This window comes from Lynx rufus, unplaced genomic scaffold, assembly GCF_022079265.1.
Source record: "Lynx rufus isolate CCGP_SWC_20201006 ecotype Redwood Valley unplaced genomic scaffold, mLynRuf1.p SCAF_12, whole genome shotgun sequence".
Lineage (NCBI taxonomy): Eukaryota > Metazoa > Chordata > Mammalia > Carnivora > Felidae > Lynx > Lynx rufus.
Window position 1 is genome coordinate 13,701,047 of NW_025814826.1, and position 19,240 is coordinate 13,720,286.

At 39.5% G+C, this 19,240-nt stretch overlaps 1 protein-coding gene across 1 annotated transcript in view; it reads left to right on the top strand.

The window, feature by feature from the left end:
- Window positions 1-19,240, top strand: part of RAB2A (RAB2A, member RAS oncogene family) — an 86,719-nt gene that overhangs the window by 33,000 nt on the left and 34,479 nt on the right. The window contains exon 3 of the mRNA XM_047073972.1: window positions 9,572-9,639. Coding sequence (XP_046929928.1) covers window positions 9,572-9,639 — 68 coding nt within the window. The remainder of the gene's footprint in view (window positions 1-9,571; window positions 9,640-19,240) is intronic.

Here is a 19,240-nt window from a genome sequence, read left to right on the forward strand (position 1 = left end):
AATAAGAGTGGTACCAATCTTACAAAGTTACTGTGGGCAGTAAATGAGTTAATAAATGTGAAACATTGGAACAGTGCCTGGCAGCATGATACACGCTCTCGGTTTACTTAGATAGTAATTATTAATCGAGAAAAACTGCCAGGAGGCAGTTTTAGTGTCCTAAGTTGCAAAGAATAAATGAGACCGTTACCGGTAACTGTTAGACTGAAATCTACTTAGATTTTACAACTAAGAGGTTGGTGTATCTTCTCAGCCAGTGACTGCTTATTTTTCACAGGTATCATTAGATCACCATTAAGCAAGTTGAGTCTCATGTCCTGTGTATTTTTAAAATACCAAATCAAACAGAGTTTGTTAATCAAATTATTAGATAAATTAATAGTTGTCAATCAAGCCACATGTATTTTGTAGATACCTTGAAATCTTTTCCCAGGTGGCTATCCTGTCAGAATATTCCGATTCCGTTTTAGTTGATTTAATTTAATTCCGTTTTAAGTATATACAGTAATGAAGGGTGAGACAGGTACTGTTGTTTCATGCTGGTCCCCATTTCATAGGTTAACTTTGGTGAGCTCAGTTTTGTGTACGATCTGCTCTTCGCCCAGTAAGTCTGAACCTCGGTAGCGGTGTCTTAAGCCTGATTCAGTCCTGACACAACTAACCACACAGTGGTTTTTAGCGTAGGGAATTAAACAAAAGTGTCTTCCTTTTCTCATTGAAGCTTTCATAGAAATTTCTAAGGTGTTATGGCACATCTGATGGAGAGGCTGGGCCTGAGCCTACTTTCAGAAAGCGGCATGGGCTATACTTGTGGAGAGAGAAGGGGTTGGACCAAAGGGAGCTGTTTGGAAAACTGCAACTCAGGCAGCTGTACCAGTGGCTTCCCTCCAGGAGGTAGGAAGCTAAAAGCACAAGGGAAGCCAAGGGACTTCTTTTCAGTCTCTTCCTCGTAAGACTCCAGCCCCACCCCTGGTGGTGACAGGCCCACTGATGGTCTGTCTCCTGAGCTCTGCTAACCCTGGTTTCTCTCTGTGTCCCCCCAGCCTAGAGATGGCAGCACTTTCCGGCTGGTGCCAGTCTCTCCGCTTCTTTACCATCCCTTCTTTGAGCTTCTCAGCTTTTTCTTTCCTGTAACTAACTCCCTACATTAAATTGCCTCTGTTTTAAATATTTAAATATGGTTTCTGTTTTTCTGGTTCCACCCTGACTGCTCTACCTTGCCACACCGGTCCGGACAGTTTGTCTGGTCATTAGCATGTATTTGTTTTCAAGGAACATTGGAATGTTTGCTGCAATAGATGTGAGTAAGACAGTATCTTGATTCTGCTGCATACTTTGCCTGATGAATAGAAGAAGGTGAGAACGCTAAGGTCAGGTCATGACCAAGTATTAAATGATGGAACAGAGGAAATAAAAGACAAGGATGAGTCTGTGAAATACTCCTCATTACCCTTTGACTACTCTCTCAGTGAGAATTGTTAACAATAGTAATCAAAGAGGCCATTTACAGATAGCTTCCCGGATATAATTACACTGAAGGTCCAGAGTAGAACGTTGGGTGTATTTAAGTGCTGTTATACTGGACCAGCAGCATCTTTATTCTCTGGGAGCTTGTTAAAGAGTCTACTGAGTCAAATTCTGCATTTGAACAGGATCTCCCAGTGACTCGTATGAAAAGCTTGAGAAGCATTGGAGCAGTGGTTTTTACCAGTTTTGTAAACCAGTTGACCTGTCCGTACATGCGAGTGCACCCCCACACACATCCTGGCCTCTCCGTTCTTGCTTCCTCTCTACTTCAGCTACTCACTCCCATAGTCACACCCAGGACCTGGTCGTTACCGGTACCTGGCACCGCTTCCAGAATCTCAGTGTCATGCATCTGGTTGGTTGTCCTCCCATCCTTCCAACTCACGCCCTCTGGTTGCTAACACTAATGATTTATTTGTCCCATCAGTTCTATAATCCGTTGGTCCTGCTGTCTTTGTACTCTCACCCCTCTTGTGGTCCTACTTTCCTCCTTGCCCAGCTTTAATTCTAACCATTATAATTGTCATTTTCATCACCCCGGCATGCACACTCAACTCTTGCCCCCTCTCTTGCTTCGTCACACTTTTGTGGCTAACCCATAGGTCAACGCTAACTATCTACTCCATCCTGCTGGTTGAAAAACCCAGAGCCCGGCTAACTAGTCTCATTAGTTTCTTGGACACTAACTTCTAACCACTTGACAGTTACACTTTGTTTCCAATCCATTCATTCTCCACTTCCCTGTACCACTGTGTTACACCTTCTTGCTCTGTAATCAGGCACCACCTTTCCTGTCTTCATTCTCATGTGATAGCCTTGGTCTCTATTTCAGGAAATTTCAAAGGCGAACAGGAGCATTTTCACAGGTTTCCATCACCACACAGACCCACCTACCTGCGCTGTGCCCATGAACTCAGCCTTCTCCTCGCTATTGTGGATGAACTCCAAGTTGCTAGCCAAGGCCCACTCAAGAACACTGCTTCAGCAGTTCTTTTTTTCCCGAATGTCACTCATTTTTCCCCATTTGATTGTCATTTTTCATGACTGTTATCTTTTCCAGCTTTCAGTCCTTCTGTTTCCTTTTGGCAAAAGTCCTCAGATAGGACTGTTCGTAATTTCTGTCTCTGGTTTTTCTCTTCCCCTCCTTCTTTTTGGAACTCACTCCAATGAGGCTCTCTTCTCCCCATGTGCACATATCCGGCTGCTTACTCAACATCTCCTTTCTTAGATGTCTATTAGGCATCTCAAACTTAACGTGTTCCAAATAGCTCCTGATTTTTTCCCTCCTAGGCCTTTACAAGTGCACGTGGACACACATAGCCTCCCCCCCCCCCCCACCCAAACCCATCCTCTTGCCTAGATTTATTTTTCTCCTTAACTTTTTATACAGGTGATTGTAAATGAATGTTGTCTCCCACCAGGATAAGAGTAAAGTTCGTGATAGCACTGTTATCAGTTTTGTTCATTGCTGTATCTCCAGTGCCTGGTACATAGAAAGACTCTGTAAATGTTTTCTAAATTAATATACTATCTCTCTGGGGAGAAAGTTTCAAAAACATTTCACATTACAGTGCTTGATGCATACATTTGATTAATGCTGTTCAATTATATTGTGTAGAAATAATTCTAGTTATAGCCCACTGATGCCCACTACATTTATTTCACTATCTATTATTAATGGACAGTTCAACAAACAGTGATACAGAGGCTAGGCATATGTTGTACCACCTTCCTGCCTAACTCCCCCACATCCTTAAAGCAGCCGTCCTATAAGAAATGACTGAGGAGTGAAAGTGTCCTTTGGGGGTAAAGGTTGTAGAATTGAAGCATCATTTCTTGTGTCAGGCTTCCCACAGATCAGTTACAAATACCCCTCATTTAATTGGGGTTCACTTTTCTGAGATAACATTGCCAAGAACTAGGGAGATAGCTTAAAAGCACTCTGTGAACATCGAGTTTAGATCTCAGAGTCTATGTTACTGGAATAGTAAAATGTATTTCCTTGACAGGGTGTGCTTATTATGAAAACATTGTACAAAACTCCAGAGAAAGTTAAATTCCCTATATAATACTCCTTTGGCCCTCCAGCAACCACTGATGTGTTTGTAGCCTTTTAGGGTTTTAAATGTATTCACAAACACACACACAAAGCTGTTCTGATGTGCATTCCCTCCACCGGTGGCTACTGAAGTGCCCGTTTCTCCTGGGCCTTCCCTCCGCTGTGGCTTAGTTGTGTTTTTGCTCTTCGTGAAATGGGCAGAGAATAGTGATTATTTTACTTTCCTGCTCTCTAATTTTTAGTGAGGCTGAGCGTTTTTCATATGTTTAAGATCCACTTCTGTGTCTTTTCTCTTTGAATTACCTGTTTTTATCTTTGCCCCTTCTATTACTGGTTTGTTGTTGTTGCGGGGTTTTTTTTGTCAAATCTGTTGATGGTTTTCTTTTTGGCTTCCAGGCCTCACTAAGGAAGGCTCCCCAGTACAAAAATTACTTCCTGTTCTCTTAAGTACTTTTCTAATACTGTAAATTCATACCCTGTCTGGTGTATGGCCACGTATATGATTTTCTTTAATCCATATATAACGTGTAGCCCCACACCCATTAATTAAATAATCCATCTTTCTTTCCTGCTTGAACCATCACCTTTGTCATATGCTCAGTCTCCATAGGTAAGCAAGTCTGTTTGAGGACTCTCAAATCTATTCCATTTATGTTTTGGGTTTTTGTTTTGTTTCTGTTTTTCTCTATTTCATGAGAAAATATACTACTGATATTTATAGTAACTTGGTAGTATAATTAATATGTGATTGACATTTTTCCTTTTTGAAGTTTTCTTGATCATTGTTTTTATTTTTTTTTTTTAAGTTTATTTATTTTGAAAGAAACAGAGCACAAGAGGGGAAAGGGCAGAGAGAGCGGGAGAGAGAGAATCCTAAGCAGGCTCCACATGGCCAGTGTGCAGGGCGTGCAGAGCCTGACTCTCAGGGTTCGAACCCATGAAACTGTGGGTTTTGTTACCTGAACCAAAACCAAGAGTCGGACACTTAACTGACTGAGGCAAGCCACCCAGGTGCCCCATTTCCCCCCAACTTTTTAAATGCTCTTCAGTAAAGTTTTATAATTTTCTTCTTATACGCCTTGTGCTTTTTTTTGTAAGTTTATTTTGTTACTATTGTGGGTAGGGTTTTTTTTTTTTTCACCATTACTTTTGTGAAATTAATTATTTTACATGCTCTGGGTAGACTGGCCCAGACTGGCCTATCTGTAAGTCATAAATTTTTCCTTGTCTAATATTTGCACCTTTTTGTTTTGTTTGTGTAATTTATGACCAAAATCTCTGAAATAGTTTACAAGTTGAGGGCATGATGATCTTTTTCTCTGCAGTTGGAAACTTCTAGTGGTTTACCTTAAAGGTGCTATTCATTTTTTCATGGAAAGTTAAGGAAGTTACTCTTCAATAATCTAGTTTTTCCCTTGTTTCTAGAACTAGGGACATAAAGCTTTCTTCCCACAAGTCTCTGTTTTGAACCTCCACAATGTCTAGGTCCCAGCACAGGTCCCTGTGTTCTGCTGTTGTGGCTCTGCTCTCTGCTGTGACAGCCCCATGGTCACTTGGCTCTGACAAGTGGCCCTTTCTCAAACGGCTTGGCATCATTAGTTATGTGAGTGGTGGTATAGAAATTTTGGTGTAGAGTAGGGAATAATAATTATAGCTCACACATACTGAGTACTTACTGTATGCCAAGCCCCGCTCTTGTTTTGTGTGTAGTAACCCTTTAATCTTGAAAAAAATCCTGTGAGATGGGTTTTATTAATATCATTTTACAGATAAGGAAACTGACGCAGAAGAGATTTAACATTTTTCACACAGTCCCACAATTAGTAGACATTGACCTTTGCTCAATAAATGGTTACCCTGCAAGGCTTCACATTCTTTTCTTTTTTTCTTTTTTCTTCTTTTCTTTTCTTTTCTTTTTGCAAGGCTTCACATTTCTTACTACGCAAGGATGATAATGATCTAGAGGCAGTTAAAAAGTATCTATTTACATTCAGACTATTTTGTCTTGGAAGGTTGCAAGTGAATAACATAACTGAAAAAATAAGCATCGCTCCCTAACAACATCAGGTAAATGAGGCCTTCTTGCATTTGGCTCCACAGACCATCTCTCTGGCAGCCAGATTGGCTGTTAATTGAAAATGCATCTGAGAAGAGAACCTCAAGGGCATAGGGGATGATGGTTTATCCCTTGAAAAAAAGATAGGAAAGTGTGTCTAAATTGAGTTCTTAAGCATATATATAAATATACACACACACACACACACACACACACACACACACCCATATACACTTAAGAAAAAAGATTGAAAATTTTCAATAACCCAGAAAAGAAATAAGGTTTTCAGTTTTTGTTTCTGAGTCTTATAGTGCACTTAAGTTTCAGCATTTTCTTTTGCCACACAGAATGTATTGAGCCCAGTCACACAATGTATTGAGCCCAGTTACAAGTAGGTTAATGAGAAGGAGTTACAGTTCTGAAACTGAAATCAGATTCTGTTTTTGTTTCATTTGATAGGAAAACAAATCATAGTTTTTCAGTAATCAGTGCTTGTCAGTTTTTCCTCTAAGATGTGTATTTTTCAGAAAATAAAAAAAAATAAAAAAGGGGCTCCAGGGTGGCTCAGTCAGTTGAGCATCCGACTCTTGATTTCAGCTCAGGTCATGATCCCAGGGTCATGGGATCGAGCCCCTCATCAGATTTTGCAGTGAGCATGGAGCCTGCTTAAGGTTCTCTCTTTCCCTCTTCCCCTCTCCCTCACTCACACACTCACTCTGTCTCTAAAATAAAATTTTAAAAAAGATGTATTTTTCTTCCTTCCATCATTCTTTATCTCATTCCTGGAGAGTACAGTAGTCTTGTTAAGAACTAGTTAGTTCTTTACCTCTTGTTTTTAAATTCTGTATCCTGACCCTATTGATAAATAATATTAAAACATCAATTTTATTATGACATTTCCCTGCTTTAGAAACAAATCCTGATTTTCATATGATACGATTTTCATTTAACATCTTAAAAACTGGATATATTTTGGGGTGCCTGAGTGGCTCAGTCGGTTAAGCGTCCAACTTCGGCTCGGGTCATGATCTCTTCTTGGTCTGTGAGTTCAAGCCCCACATAGGGCTCAGTGCTGACAGCTCAGAGTCTGGAACCTGCTTCGGATTCTGTGTATCCCTTTCTCTCTGCCCCTCCCTGACTCACGCTGTGTGTGTGTGTGTGTGTCTCCCTCAAAAATAAATAAAACTTAAAAAAATAATAATAAAATTGGATATATTTTTACAGGCAAAATCTTTGTTTAAAAGACTTCAAGCTTCAACAACCTTTCTTTGCTTACTTTGACTAAAGAGATAAATGTACCAAAACCCAAGTGTGGCTAGGGAAAGCAAAAGGGGATATGTTAGAATTCCTGAATTTTACATGGAACCCTCAGGAGAGTGAAGACTTACACTTGGGAATGGGCAGGAATGAAGCATCTTTGGAGTCAGGAAGCAGGAACCATAGCAACAGTCCCGCAGCACAGGTGTCCTTAGCCTCTCATCTGCCAGGACACAGTGGATGCCAGTCATTCTTCAGATCTGTGTCCCTCTGCCCAAGATGTCAGTCCCTGGGCCTTGCCCATCCAACACGAGTCAAGGGTCTGTTTTTAGTTTGTAGTTGTTTTTTGTCCAATTTGACATTATGCATTAGATTGAAGAAATCTTTAATCCCAGTGAGTGATGCAGCATTTTTAGATTGAGGTTAAAAGCCCGTCTGTGATGATGGAAGGAAAAGTAGGCATTCTCTCTCTAGTTTGTGGCTAGAAATGAAACAATAGATTCACGAAAAAGCTTCCACTTTGTTAAATATCTAGCTACATAGAATATTGTACATTAGTACATTCCTTTTAAATACCAGATACCTCAAAGAGCACTTGTATAATATTTAGCCGCTGGTTTCTCCCTTCAGCTACTCCCATTTTCATGTTAATGGTAAGCTGGTGGGCGGTTGTTTTCTGTGTCTCCCACCCTGTGGCACAGAGTACGTGTGAATATGTATGTATGTATTTATATAGATTTTTAGATTTATATATGTATATACTTGTAATTAATATGTAGATTGGCAGGTATAAAAAATGGTTGTGTGGCAGAATTTTGCAGTTTTGCATTTTTCATTCTAGTACATCATGATTCCTGAGTCTATCTCTTCTTTATTTCTGATTCTGAGAAATGTACCATTAGTTGCCTGGTATTGACTCTGGCCCCGGGATGGAATCATTGTTAAGATGTAGAGTAAAAACTTCACCGAGTTACGTATCACGAAAGAACAAATTACCTGTCTGTCCCATCTTCCTGATCATGGTCGGGGGAGTTACAGGAGCTGCTGAAATGGAATTCTGACACTGGGCATTATGCCCTCCCCTGGGCAACTAGAAGCTGTTTTTCTGCCAAGTTGACATCTGGTTTCTGAGGACCATGTGTGTCTTCCCTTCACCCCGACTCTGATCTAAATACTGATGGAGCGCACTCCAAGCAGTAATGACTCAGTGTAATAGAAGTGATAGACTTCTTTCAGAGTCTCCTTCACAGCTGTTTGCTGCTCTGAAATTATCCCTTTTTTTTCCTCCTATGATTAAAAAAATTTTTTTTTTAATTTATTTTGAGTGAGAGAGAATGTGAGTGGCGGAGGGGCAGAGAGAGAGGGAGAGAGAGGATCCCAAGCAGGCTCCACACTGACAGCGTGGGGCTCGATTCCACAAACTGCAAATTGATGACATTAGCCGAAATCAAGAGTTGGCTGCTTAACCAGCTGAGCCACCCAGACTGAGTACTTTCAAAAAAAGATGATAAGGGGGGAGGAGGAAAAAAAAAGATAAATGAAGGAGAAAAGCCAGAGTAGTTAACTTGTGTTAAGAAAGTTTGTACTCCTAGGACCGCCTGAGTGGCACTGTCGGTTAAGCGGCCGACTTCAGCTCAGGTCGAGATTTCATGGTTCGTGAGTTCGAGCCCCACATCGGGCTCTGTGCTGACAGCTCGGAGCCTGGAGCCTGCTTCAGATTCTGTCTCCCTCTCTCTCTGCCCCTCCCCTGCTCATGCTCTGTCTCTGTCTCTCAAAAATAAACATTAAAAAAAATGTTTAAAAAAAAAAAAAAAGATTGTACTCCCTTTGACCTGCAATTCTATTTCGTATAATTTGCCTTTAGTCATAATCCTTAGTTGAAAGATGTATGCAGAAAGTTCATTTCAGTTTTAGCTACTTAGAGAAAATTCGGCAATGACCTGTATTTGTAACCAGCTTACCAACTTAGTAAAGTGTGTGTACACACACACACACAACACACACACACACATATGCAGTCACCAAAAGTAATGGCATAGTTTATTGACTGATTGATTTGTAATGAGATTTGTGATACGGAGTAATGTTTGTTATTGTCTGAGAAGCGAATTGCAGAGCGGCACTTATGTGCCCCCATCTGTATAGAGTGTACGTACACTTCTGTGCGTATCTTCCCTTAGAGCAACGTCTCGAAGTATGTTTAAACAGTGGTTATCTGGAGTGGGATTAGGAGAGTTCTTTACTAGTTGATAACCCATGCTGGGAACCAAAGCTATGATGTTGAAGGGCCTCTATCCCTTTAGTGATTTTTATACCATATTAATAGTCTTCAAGGAATTTTAATATTGTTACTAATAATTACGGTTCTTGAATCTCATTTCTAGTTTTTTTATATTATGGAACCTATGAAAACATGAGGACGACAGTTTGTTTTCTAACTCTACTAGACTTGAATATCTTAGTATTTTAATTGTGTCTTTAACTTACGCCTTTTAGCACCTCTGCCTTAGTTTATTTGTTTTCTCAGGGTAGGGGCCATATTTGGTAAAGTTCATCTATGTATCATCTGGGATAGTATGTCCTGGAAATAAACATCCTTTTTTAAAAAAATCCTTAAATGTGAAATATAGTCCCACTAGTTTGTGTAACAAATCATTTTTTTGTCTGTTCAGGTGTAGAGTTTGGTGCTCGAATGATAACTATTGATGGAAAACAGATAAAACTTCAGATATGGGATACGGTAAGTATAGCAAATACATTGTATGCCCTCAGTAAAGTTGTTCTATGAAAGTACAGTGTCTTGTTTTGTTTTGTTTTGTTTTGTTTTAATGTCGTTTTATGCCTATTATGATTTGTTAGGCACCAGCATCCACATAGCCGTGAGATGAAATGTGGTGCCAGAAAAGATTAGGTGTTCTTATGCAGTGTTTTCAACAGGTGTATCACAGGCCTTGGGTGTAGGTGAACGTGTCTGAACACATGCTCATGCTGTGTGGTCTAAATGGAAATGCTCCAGAAACTGTTTTTAAGAAAATAAAGCAGCATATCTAAAGTACACCTACGAAATAAAATATGAATGTAAACACGATAGAGTCACTTGATCTGACCGCTTATTAATTTTAAAAGTTTGGTTTAAAACATAAAAAAAAGAAGTTTGATTTAGTTCCAACCACTTGAAGCAGCCTTGCTCCCAGCCCTAATTCTCCCTCCCATTTATGTTCACCGAGTGTCTGTTCCATACTGTGCTATAGAGTTTTTAGTACCAGTTTGTGATCTAAACCGCACAACAGGATACGGTTTTCTCTTTCCTCCCGACTTAAGTGTATAATAGAGAAGTTACTTTGTTACATACAATGGATACCTTAAGGTAACGGTTCTCAAACTTTTTGGTCTCAGAATCCCTTTCTTTATACTTTGAAAAATTAATGAGGACTCCAAAGAGCCTTTGCTTATGTGCCTTATAGCTATCAATATTTACATTACAAAACTGAGAAACTTATAAATACCCAATTAGTAATTCACTTGAAGATAAGTATAATAAACTTCTTATGTGTTAGGATCAACAAAGCAATTTTTATGAGAATTGACTGGTTTTCCAAAACAAAAACTTTATTTTTCTAGTGAGAAGAGTGTCATTTTGTTACGTTTTGAAAAACCTCTTCACTGTCTGCTTAATAGAAAACAGCTTGAATTCTCATACCTGCTTCTGCATAGGGTCTAATGTGTATTGTTTAGTTGGAGTATATGAAGAAAATATAACCTCGGGGTGCCTGGGTGGGTTAGTCGGTTAAGCGTCCGACTTTGGCTCAGGTATGATGTCATGGTCCATGAGCTAGAACTCCACGTAGAGCGGTTAGTGCAGAGCCTGACTAGGATGCTCTGTCCCCGCCCCCCCCAGCCCCCTCCCCCAGCATGCGCTCTCTCTCAGAAATAGACATTAAAAAAAAGAAAAGAAAATGCAACCTCACACAAATAAGTAGTTGGGAAATGGAGAACCTCATGGACCCTTAAAGGGTTAGGGACTCCCGGGAGTCCTGGGATCACGCTTTGAGAACCACTGCGTAGGGCAATTAGGACTTAATTCTTTACAGAACCCTAATTGAGAAAACCCAAAAGGTCGCCTGTTATGACAAAGCAAATTCTCTAAACTAGTAAATGAAATTTAAAAGATGGGGAATTTTATCATTATATTCCCCTGTCCGTTTTTTCTCTTGTCGCTCAGTCTTAGTTTCTTAGCTGTCACCTATAATAGTTATTGAAGAAAGGAACCTTGGAGGATTTTCGGTCTCACAGATTGGAGAACATCTCACAAGAAGACCCAGCCAGTTGCTGCAGGCTGTTGTGACACCTAGGTTCCCTGATACTTCCTACATATCACATAGTAAATCCCTGAGATGGAAACCCCTAAATCTCTATCTTGCTCTGTTCCAGAGTTATATATTGAACTCCAGGTTCTTGTGGTTTCTTATCTCTTCTTTTTAAGTGAAGATTTATGCTTTTACTGTTTCTTAGCATTCCCCTCCCCCACCCCGAGCCTGTAGTGTCTCATAACTTTTTTGATTTATATTCTCTCGGGTGACATGATTTCAGAACTGCTTGGAAAAGAGAAAAATGAAATATGCAAAGTCCCTTCCTTCCTAGAGATTTAAAATTAATGCTCTCCAGCCGAAAGGAAGTATTCTCTCCTGTGTTAAAAGAGTTTATTCTTCTTTTTCAGAAGTGGGTGGTTTTATGTAAGCTAGCTTGCTTTCTTAGCTAATAAACTCGTGCAGGACACATCCTGCCGTGTAGGGTTGTGTGAACCAAACCACTTGCTCTTCTGTAATAAGTATGCCTTTCATACCTTGCGCTTTGCATGAATACTTGCTGTGCTTGAAGTATGTTCCCCCTGTTTTCCATTTAAGACCAGCTCAGATGTCAATTCTGGAGCCTCTGTGACACCCATGAGATAGCTGATTCTCCCCATAATTTATGTATATTTCTGTTACAGCTCTGCTCCTGTTGTTATCATAGTTGTTTGTTCACCAACCTCATAATAATCATGAGGGAAAGGACCCTCTGTATCCTACTCAACTTTGTATCTTGCATTCATAGTGTACTGGCTGATGTTTGGTGAATTTTATTGAATGAGTAAGTAAAGAATCTCATTCTAAACAGTCTGTAGGATCATTGGATGCATTCAAGAGACGTTATTGCTAACGTACATAGTTCCATAGGGAAGGTTAGTTTCATAGTGAAAATTATGTGACATTATAGACACAAAGCACCTTGTTGTGGTTTATTCTCATTTATCCGGTTGTCCTTCTGTCCTTGAGGTGTTCTCTTAAATAATTCCCTGCCCTCCAGTTTTTGAACCTTGAACAAGTCATTCATTCCCCAGTTGTTTCTGTTGTAGGTTAACTAGTCCTGTCTTTCCCCCCCTTGCTTATGAGTTGATTATTTTACATTTCAGTGATCTGTCAGAAGAAATCTGTTGTGTTATGTATTGATCTCCAGGTTCTTGTGGTTATTTAATAATTGCTGTCATAATTGCTTATTTTGGACAGCATGAAAGAGAATTAGAAAAACAACAACACCTTGTTCCTTGTTCATACTTCCTCTAGAAAGGCAGAGTGATAGTCTTCTTTCCTCTATCTAAAACGGAGAGACTGGTACCATTGAAGACATCATGACTCCCAGGAAAGAATTCCAGGCCTCCCGCGTGGCAGGTGCTAGGAACCAGTAGCCTGTCTCAGATTTTAAAGAGTGTTCAGAAAACTTACTACTTTTGTTACGTATATATTTAAATCCAAGTTAGTTAACATATAGTGTAACAATGATTCCAGGAACAGAATTTAATGATTCATCACTTATGTAACACCCAATGCTCATCCCTACAAGTGCCCTCCTTAATGCCCGTCGCCTATTTACCCCATCCCCCCACCCAACACCCTGCCAGCAACCCTCAGTTTGTTCTCTGTATTTAAGAGTATTTATGGTTTGTCTCCTGCTCTATTTTTGTATTATTTTTGCTTCCCTTCCCTTATGTTCGTGTTTTGTTTCTTAAATTCCACATAGGAGTGAAGTCATGCTTGTCTTTCTCTGACTTTTTCGCTTAGCATAATACACTCTAGTTCCATCCACATTTTTGCAAATGGCAAGATTTCATTCTTTTTGATCAGTGAGTAATATTCCATTGTATGTATGTGTGTGTGTGTGTGCACACACACACACACACCACATCTCCTTTACCCATTCATCGATGGACATTTGGGCTCTTTCCATGCTTTGGCTATTGTCGATAGTGCTGCTGTAAACATTGGGGTGCACGTGCCCCTTTGAAACAGCATTTTTGTATCCTTTGGATAAATACCTAGTAGTACAATTGCTCGGTCATAAGGTAGTTCTTGTTAACTTACTACTATTGAAAGTTGCTTCTTGAATCTCTGCCTTAGAGGTTTTCATCTTACTTTCGTACCTAACTTCCAAAACTGTTTTAATAGATGCTCTGTTACACACATTATGGTTCTTTCCACGCTTAGTTTTATATCTGAATGGAACATGGTTTCCGTATCGTTAATGTTTTGCAGCGTGCTTATACATTTGGATAGGAAACTACATTTTTAGTAGCAAGGATCGTGTCTATTCCTGGCTCAGAACATTTACAAAACCATCCTAGAGCCTTCAGGGAAAGATATGCCAAATGTAATTATTTGTTTCATCAGCCTTAAAGAAGTGATTTTTTTTTTCCCCAGTGACTCAGTATCTTAGGATGTTTGTCATCCACTGTATATCCATTTCCATTTACACAAAATAAGGAGTTTTCTCCCAGAATTTCCACATCCACCGTCTTTGCTTTTTTTTTTTTTTTTTTTTTTTTTTTTTTTTTTGCCTTTTTGAAAATAGTAAGTATAGTTGCCAGCAGATAGTCCCCGGAGGGTTTGCTGGAAGCAGTGGTAACAGTGTAACAGTCCCTCCCTTAAAGCACTTTCCTTGGGCCCTGTGCAGATTTTTTTTTCTTTTATCAGAAGTCGACTGTGTGATATTCTTAGTCTCTGTCAGGGTAAATCAAAGAAGAAAACAAATTGTAGCCAGTTCTTATTCCATGACTGATGGAAGGAGGACGTAAGAAGTCCACTCTCGCTCTCACACCCTCATCCAGCTTTTACCCACTTTGTTTTGTGTTCTTACTCTTCTTTATGTTTTTTGTCACATTTTTTTCTTTCTTTCTTTCTTTTTTTCTTTCTTTCTTTCTTTCTTTCTTTCTTTCTTTCTTTCTTTCTTTCCTTCTTTCTTCCTTCCTTCCTTCCTTCTTTCCTTTTCTTTTCTTTTCTTTTCTTTTCTTTTCTTTTCTTTTCTTTTCTTTTCATAGTTTAAGATTTTATTGCATTTCTTTTTCCCTTAGCATACATGTACCCCTGGAGGCATCAAATGAAAGTACTATTTTAACCTAACCTGGAACAGTTCTCATCTGAATCGGTTGTGCCACCAACTTGATATAGTTAGGTTCATTTGTTTGTTTTCAAGTTTTAGGGATTTCTCATTTCTTATTTTTTTGAATTACGAAACGTCAGATGTTTCCACAGTGCAGAATGTGAAACCGTGTGCATTCATAGCAGTCTGGCCTCCATCCTTGTCCCTTTTACCGTGTTCCCTTCTGAACTATTTCAGAGTTCCAGACGTCGTCCTTCATACCTCGGCACACATCCTCTAAGGATATGCTCCCCCCTAAACGCAGTACCATTATCCCGTCACAGATATTTAACGAAGACACTAAAATTGCCTTCTATACCAGTCTCCTATTCCCAGTGTTCAAATTTCCTGTTGTTCTCAAAATGTACTTTCACTTAGGGGCTCCTGGGTGGCTCAGTCGGTTCAGCGCCCGACTTCGGCTCAGGTCATGATCTCGCAGTTCGTGAGTTCAAGCCCCGCGTCGGGCTCTGTGCTGACAGCTCGGAGCCTGGAGTCTGCTTCGGATTCTGCGTCTCCCTCTCTCTCTGCCCCTTCCCCGCTCATGCTCTGTCTCTTTCTGTCTCTCAAAAATGAATAAACATTAAAAAAAAAAAATGTACCTTCACTTAAAAACATTCCATGGTTCAATCAAGATCTCCCTTGCATTTGATTATCGTGACTCTTTTAATCTAAAACAGTCCCCACCCCAGCCCCATTGACCTTCTGAAGTTGTTTTGTTTCCTCTAACTTGCATTTCACCCAGTATGTCTTTGGGGTAGGTTCCTATAAGTGGGATTGTTTAGGCACAAAATAAATGCATAGGCGGTCTTGCTGGAGATTAACCCATGATTCTTCCACTCCGCGCGTCCACTGATACAGCAAGTGCTGTTTTCCCACAGCCTTGTCAACAGTGAGCCGCCAGAATATTGGGTGTCCTTTTTTGCAGTCTGATAGGTGGAAAATGTATCAAAGTAGTGTATTTTTTAATTAAATGTATTTATCTTAAATTCAGGCGAATTAACCTGCAGTGTAGTATTGGTTCAGGAGTAAAATTTAATGATTCATCACTTCCATATAACACCCAGTGCTCATCCCAACAAGTGCCCTCAATGCCCATCACCCATTTAGCCCATCTCCCTCCCCACCTCCCCTCCAGCAACCCTCAGTTTGTTCTTTGCATTTAAGAGTCTCTTATGGTTTGCCTCCTTCTCTGTTTTTATCTTATTTTTCCTTCCCTTCTCGTATGGTCATCTGTTTTGTTTCTTAAATTCCACATGTGAGTGCAATTATATGATATCTGTTTTTCTCTGAGTTATTTCGCTTAGCATAATACACTCTAGTTCTGTCCATGTTGGATGGAATCTAAATCTTGCAGATGGCAAGATTTCATTCTTTTTGATCACTAAGTAGTATTCCATTGTATATGTATACCACATCTTCTTTATTCATTTACCTTTTCTGGTATATCCAAAAAAATTTAATTCTCTCCCCCCAAATTTGTAGCGTAAATGTTTTAAGTCTAGGTTTCTTCTCAGCGTCCCTCAAAATACTTTAAGTTTACAGATATTTTATACATCAAACAATACATTGGAACTAGTGTTATTGGTAAATGTGCGAAGTCATGTGCCTGCATGCTAAAAAGTACCTTTTCAGCACTTCACAGGCATTTTTTGGTCCTTTGTAAAATGTGTCCATTTATAACTCAACTTCTTACCAAAAACAATGGGTGTTTTTTATAGCTCAGTGCGGCGGTAAGGATGGATGACCAGAACTCAGTGGGACCAGGCAAAGGGCCTAGAACCAAGCACTGGGACACAGTCCTGCCTCTGCCCCTCCTCTCTGCTCCCATCCCACCCGCCCCGGGAGTGGGGAGGCTTTTGCCCCCTTCAGAAGTTGTCATCAACCTTCTCTTGAACAACTACAGGGGCAGGAAAATACCTTAGACATCCATTCTACTCTCCTATTTACCTCCCATCTGCGGTCTCCAGTTTCTCTTAAGTGACGGTGTTAAAAGAGTCTGAAATCCTCTCTCTTTTTTTAAGTAAATATTCTTACTTTTTAAAAAGAATTTAACATAGATATTCACAACCATGTTTCTCTTCTCAAGATGATCTACTTTGGTTTCTGTCGGAAACTCCCTTAAAAAGCTTTAAATAGCGCAGGTTGACTTTTTCTGTGTCCTTGCTGTGGCGACTGAGGCAGCCTAAAAATCACTTTGATTTTTACTGATATTATTGTCATCCAAAACAGAAGTCTGGTCATGCATGTAGATTTCAAAATCTTTTTCCTTAATGAGAGCAGTTCCTTGATCACAGGTCTAGATTTTTAGGTTGAGTCTGTTAGTCAGGTACCTGAGATTTCATTCTTGGGCCTGGACAACTTAACTTGGCTACTTAGAAATCCTTTTTTTCTTCTTTTTTGGTGCTTGGCTGGGTTCTATATAGCTGGGATTGTTAGACAAATGACTAACAGGGAACGGAGGTATTACTATAATACTGATTGTCACAAATCTTATTTTTCCAACCTTATCAGCCCTTTGGGATCAATCAAGGTAACATAATTTGAGAGCCTGCCATATATACTTCAGTGTTCTGAGTTAGGCTATCCCTCAAGGAGAACTAAAGAGGAAACAAGACCAGCATTTGAACAGTGTGTGCCTTTTATATAATCAATAACACCAGAACCAAATGATCACATGGACGTGCTCTTGGGTGTGTGAGGAGAACTAGATAACTACGGGCTTTGGTAGACTAGCTTCCTAGCTTTGTGAGAGAATCAGGGGGCTTGAACTGGTCCTCAGAGGAAATGGAAGTTGGGGAGGTGGAGGAAAGCAGTTCTTCAGGCAGAGTTACACAGGCACAAAGGCAGGAACGTTCAGAAGATAGGCAGAGTATCAGTAGGAAAAAAAAGTTGGCTGTATGAACAAGACTTTTATCGAATAAGAAGATACAATTCTAGAGAAACAGATCAGATTCCCAAGAGATCAAGACTTAAATTCAGGGTGGTTAGGAATTTTTGAGCGGTAGCTTAATGTGTGTAAAGTTGTATGTTCTAGAGGTAACAAGAGAGGAGGAGGAGTTAAGTTCCCGGCCTGGTTACCACAAAAATTGTTAGCGACAGACAGGCACATGGAGAAGCCAATTTGGGGGATATTTATCTGCCAACCGAAGTCAGTTTTAAAGGTATGGGCTATGGGCACCTGGCTGGTTCAGTTGGTAGAACATGCAACTCTTGATCTTGGGGTCATGAGTTTGAGCCCCACACTGCGGGGAGACTGCACTTAAAATTAACACATGAATGAATGAATGGGCTAAAGAATCAAGTTTATTTGATTTAGCAATCCTCACATGGAAAACAAAGGTCTGTAAAGATTCTTTTTCACAGACGCCCTATGACTGTTTCGTACTAAGCATCACTGAAAATGAGCACCTCCCATTATCTGGCAAGGCTGGCTTGCTCGGTTCTTTTTTGCATATCTGGGCATCTTGCTGATTTTTTACAGAACTCAAACAGCTATATTGGGAGCTGATAAACTTATGGCCGCTCTAACCAGGTTTTTTTGGTGCTGTTCACTTAGCCAATCGTCCAATTTCCAGTTTCATTAAATGCTTTTTGTTTTTTTAAAACCTTCAGCTACTATTAGGAGTCCCTCTACAAATAATGCTAAATGCTGTTCAGTTTCAAGCTTTTAAAATTTCTTGAGGCCAACACCTTATATTGAAGAGGATCAAAATAACATCTATATTCCCTAAGTTGACATTCATTTTTGTGTGAAACATTATAGGTTGATCATCATTTGGTCAGGTTATATTAATTATTTATTTTTATTTTTTTAATGTTAATTTATTTACTGAGAGAGAGAGAGAACACGTGAGCAGGGGAGGGGCAGAGAGAGAGGGAGTGAGAAAATCCCAAACAGGCTCCACGCTGTCGGTGCAGGACCCGGTATGGGGCTCAAACCCATGAACCATGACATCACGACCCGAGCCGAAATCAAGAGTCAGATGCTTACCCAGCTGAGCCACCCAGGTGCCCCTCTTAATGTATTTTTTAAAAACTAGATTACTTTGCCTTAATATGTTCAAGGTAATTAACCATTGGGCTAGCTTTATGCAGGTAGTTGTTAAATGTTAAAACATTTTGTGAATAGTTAAGGACGCCATAGTAAAAAAAAACTTTATTGGGCAAGATTTATTTCAAGGCCATCAATGCCAGTAACACACTAGACCAGTGTGTAGGATGTCTTTCTTACCAGTCAGGTCTCAAGAATTCAGAACTATTCTGAATACTGATCTTTGCTTGTTATAAAGTAATCTAGATTTTAAGATGTATAGTTATGTTCATAGTCCTCACTGGGGATGTTTGGCTTTTTATTTGCTCGAGTTTCTGTTTAATTTGTAACGGTAGGCAAAACCAGATTGAATGGATTCAGTATAAAATGATGCATCGTGTACAAAATTCCATACTGGAACATTTGTTTTTGGTAAAACAATACGGGAAGAATGGAAACGGTGTATAGATTTGTTTTTCTTTTTAAAAATCTGTTTTCCCTTTTACTAAAAATCTTTTTTTTTTGTATTATTTACCAAGACTCCTGTGTTGGTATATATAAATAATTCATAGTGAATGACTCTCTTAAAAATGTAGTCCTTAGTTTTCCCACACTAACAAGCAGTTGAAAAAAATTCCCACAATGCTTACATTTTGAACTTGGATTTGAAAGGACTTCTTTGGAAAGATACATCTCAATAAATTACATAAAAACAATTTTAATGAATTTCATGCTTCCAGCTAGTATCATCTAATGTTTTAACCTCAAACTATATGAACTGAGTTGGCTATTTGTACAGTTCTTTTATGTTCTCCGTATTCAGTTTAGCATAAGACATTATTCTAAAAGTGCCAGAATT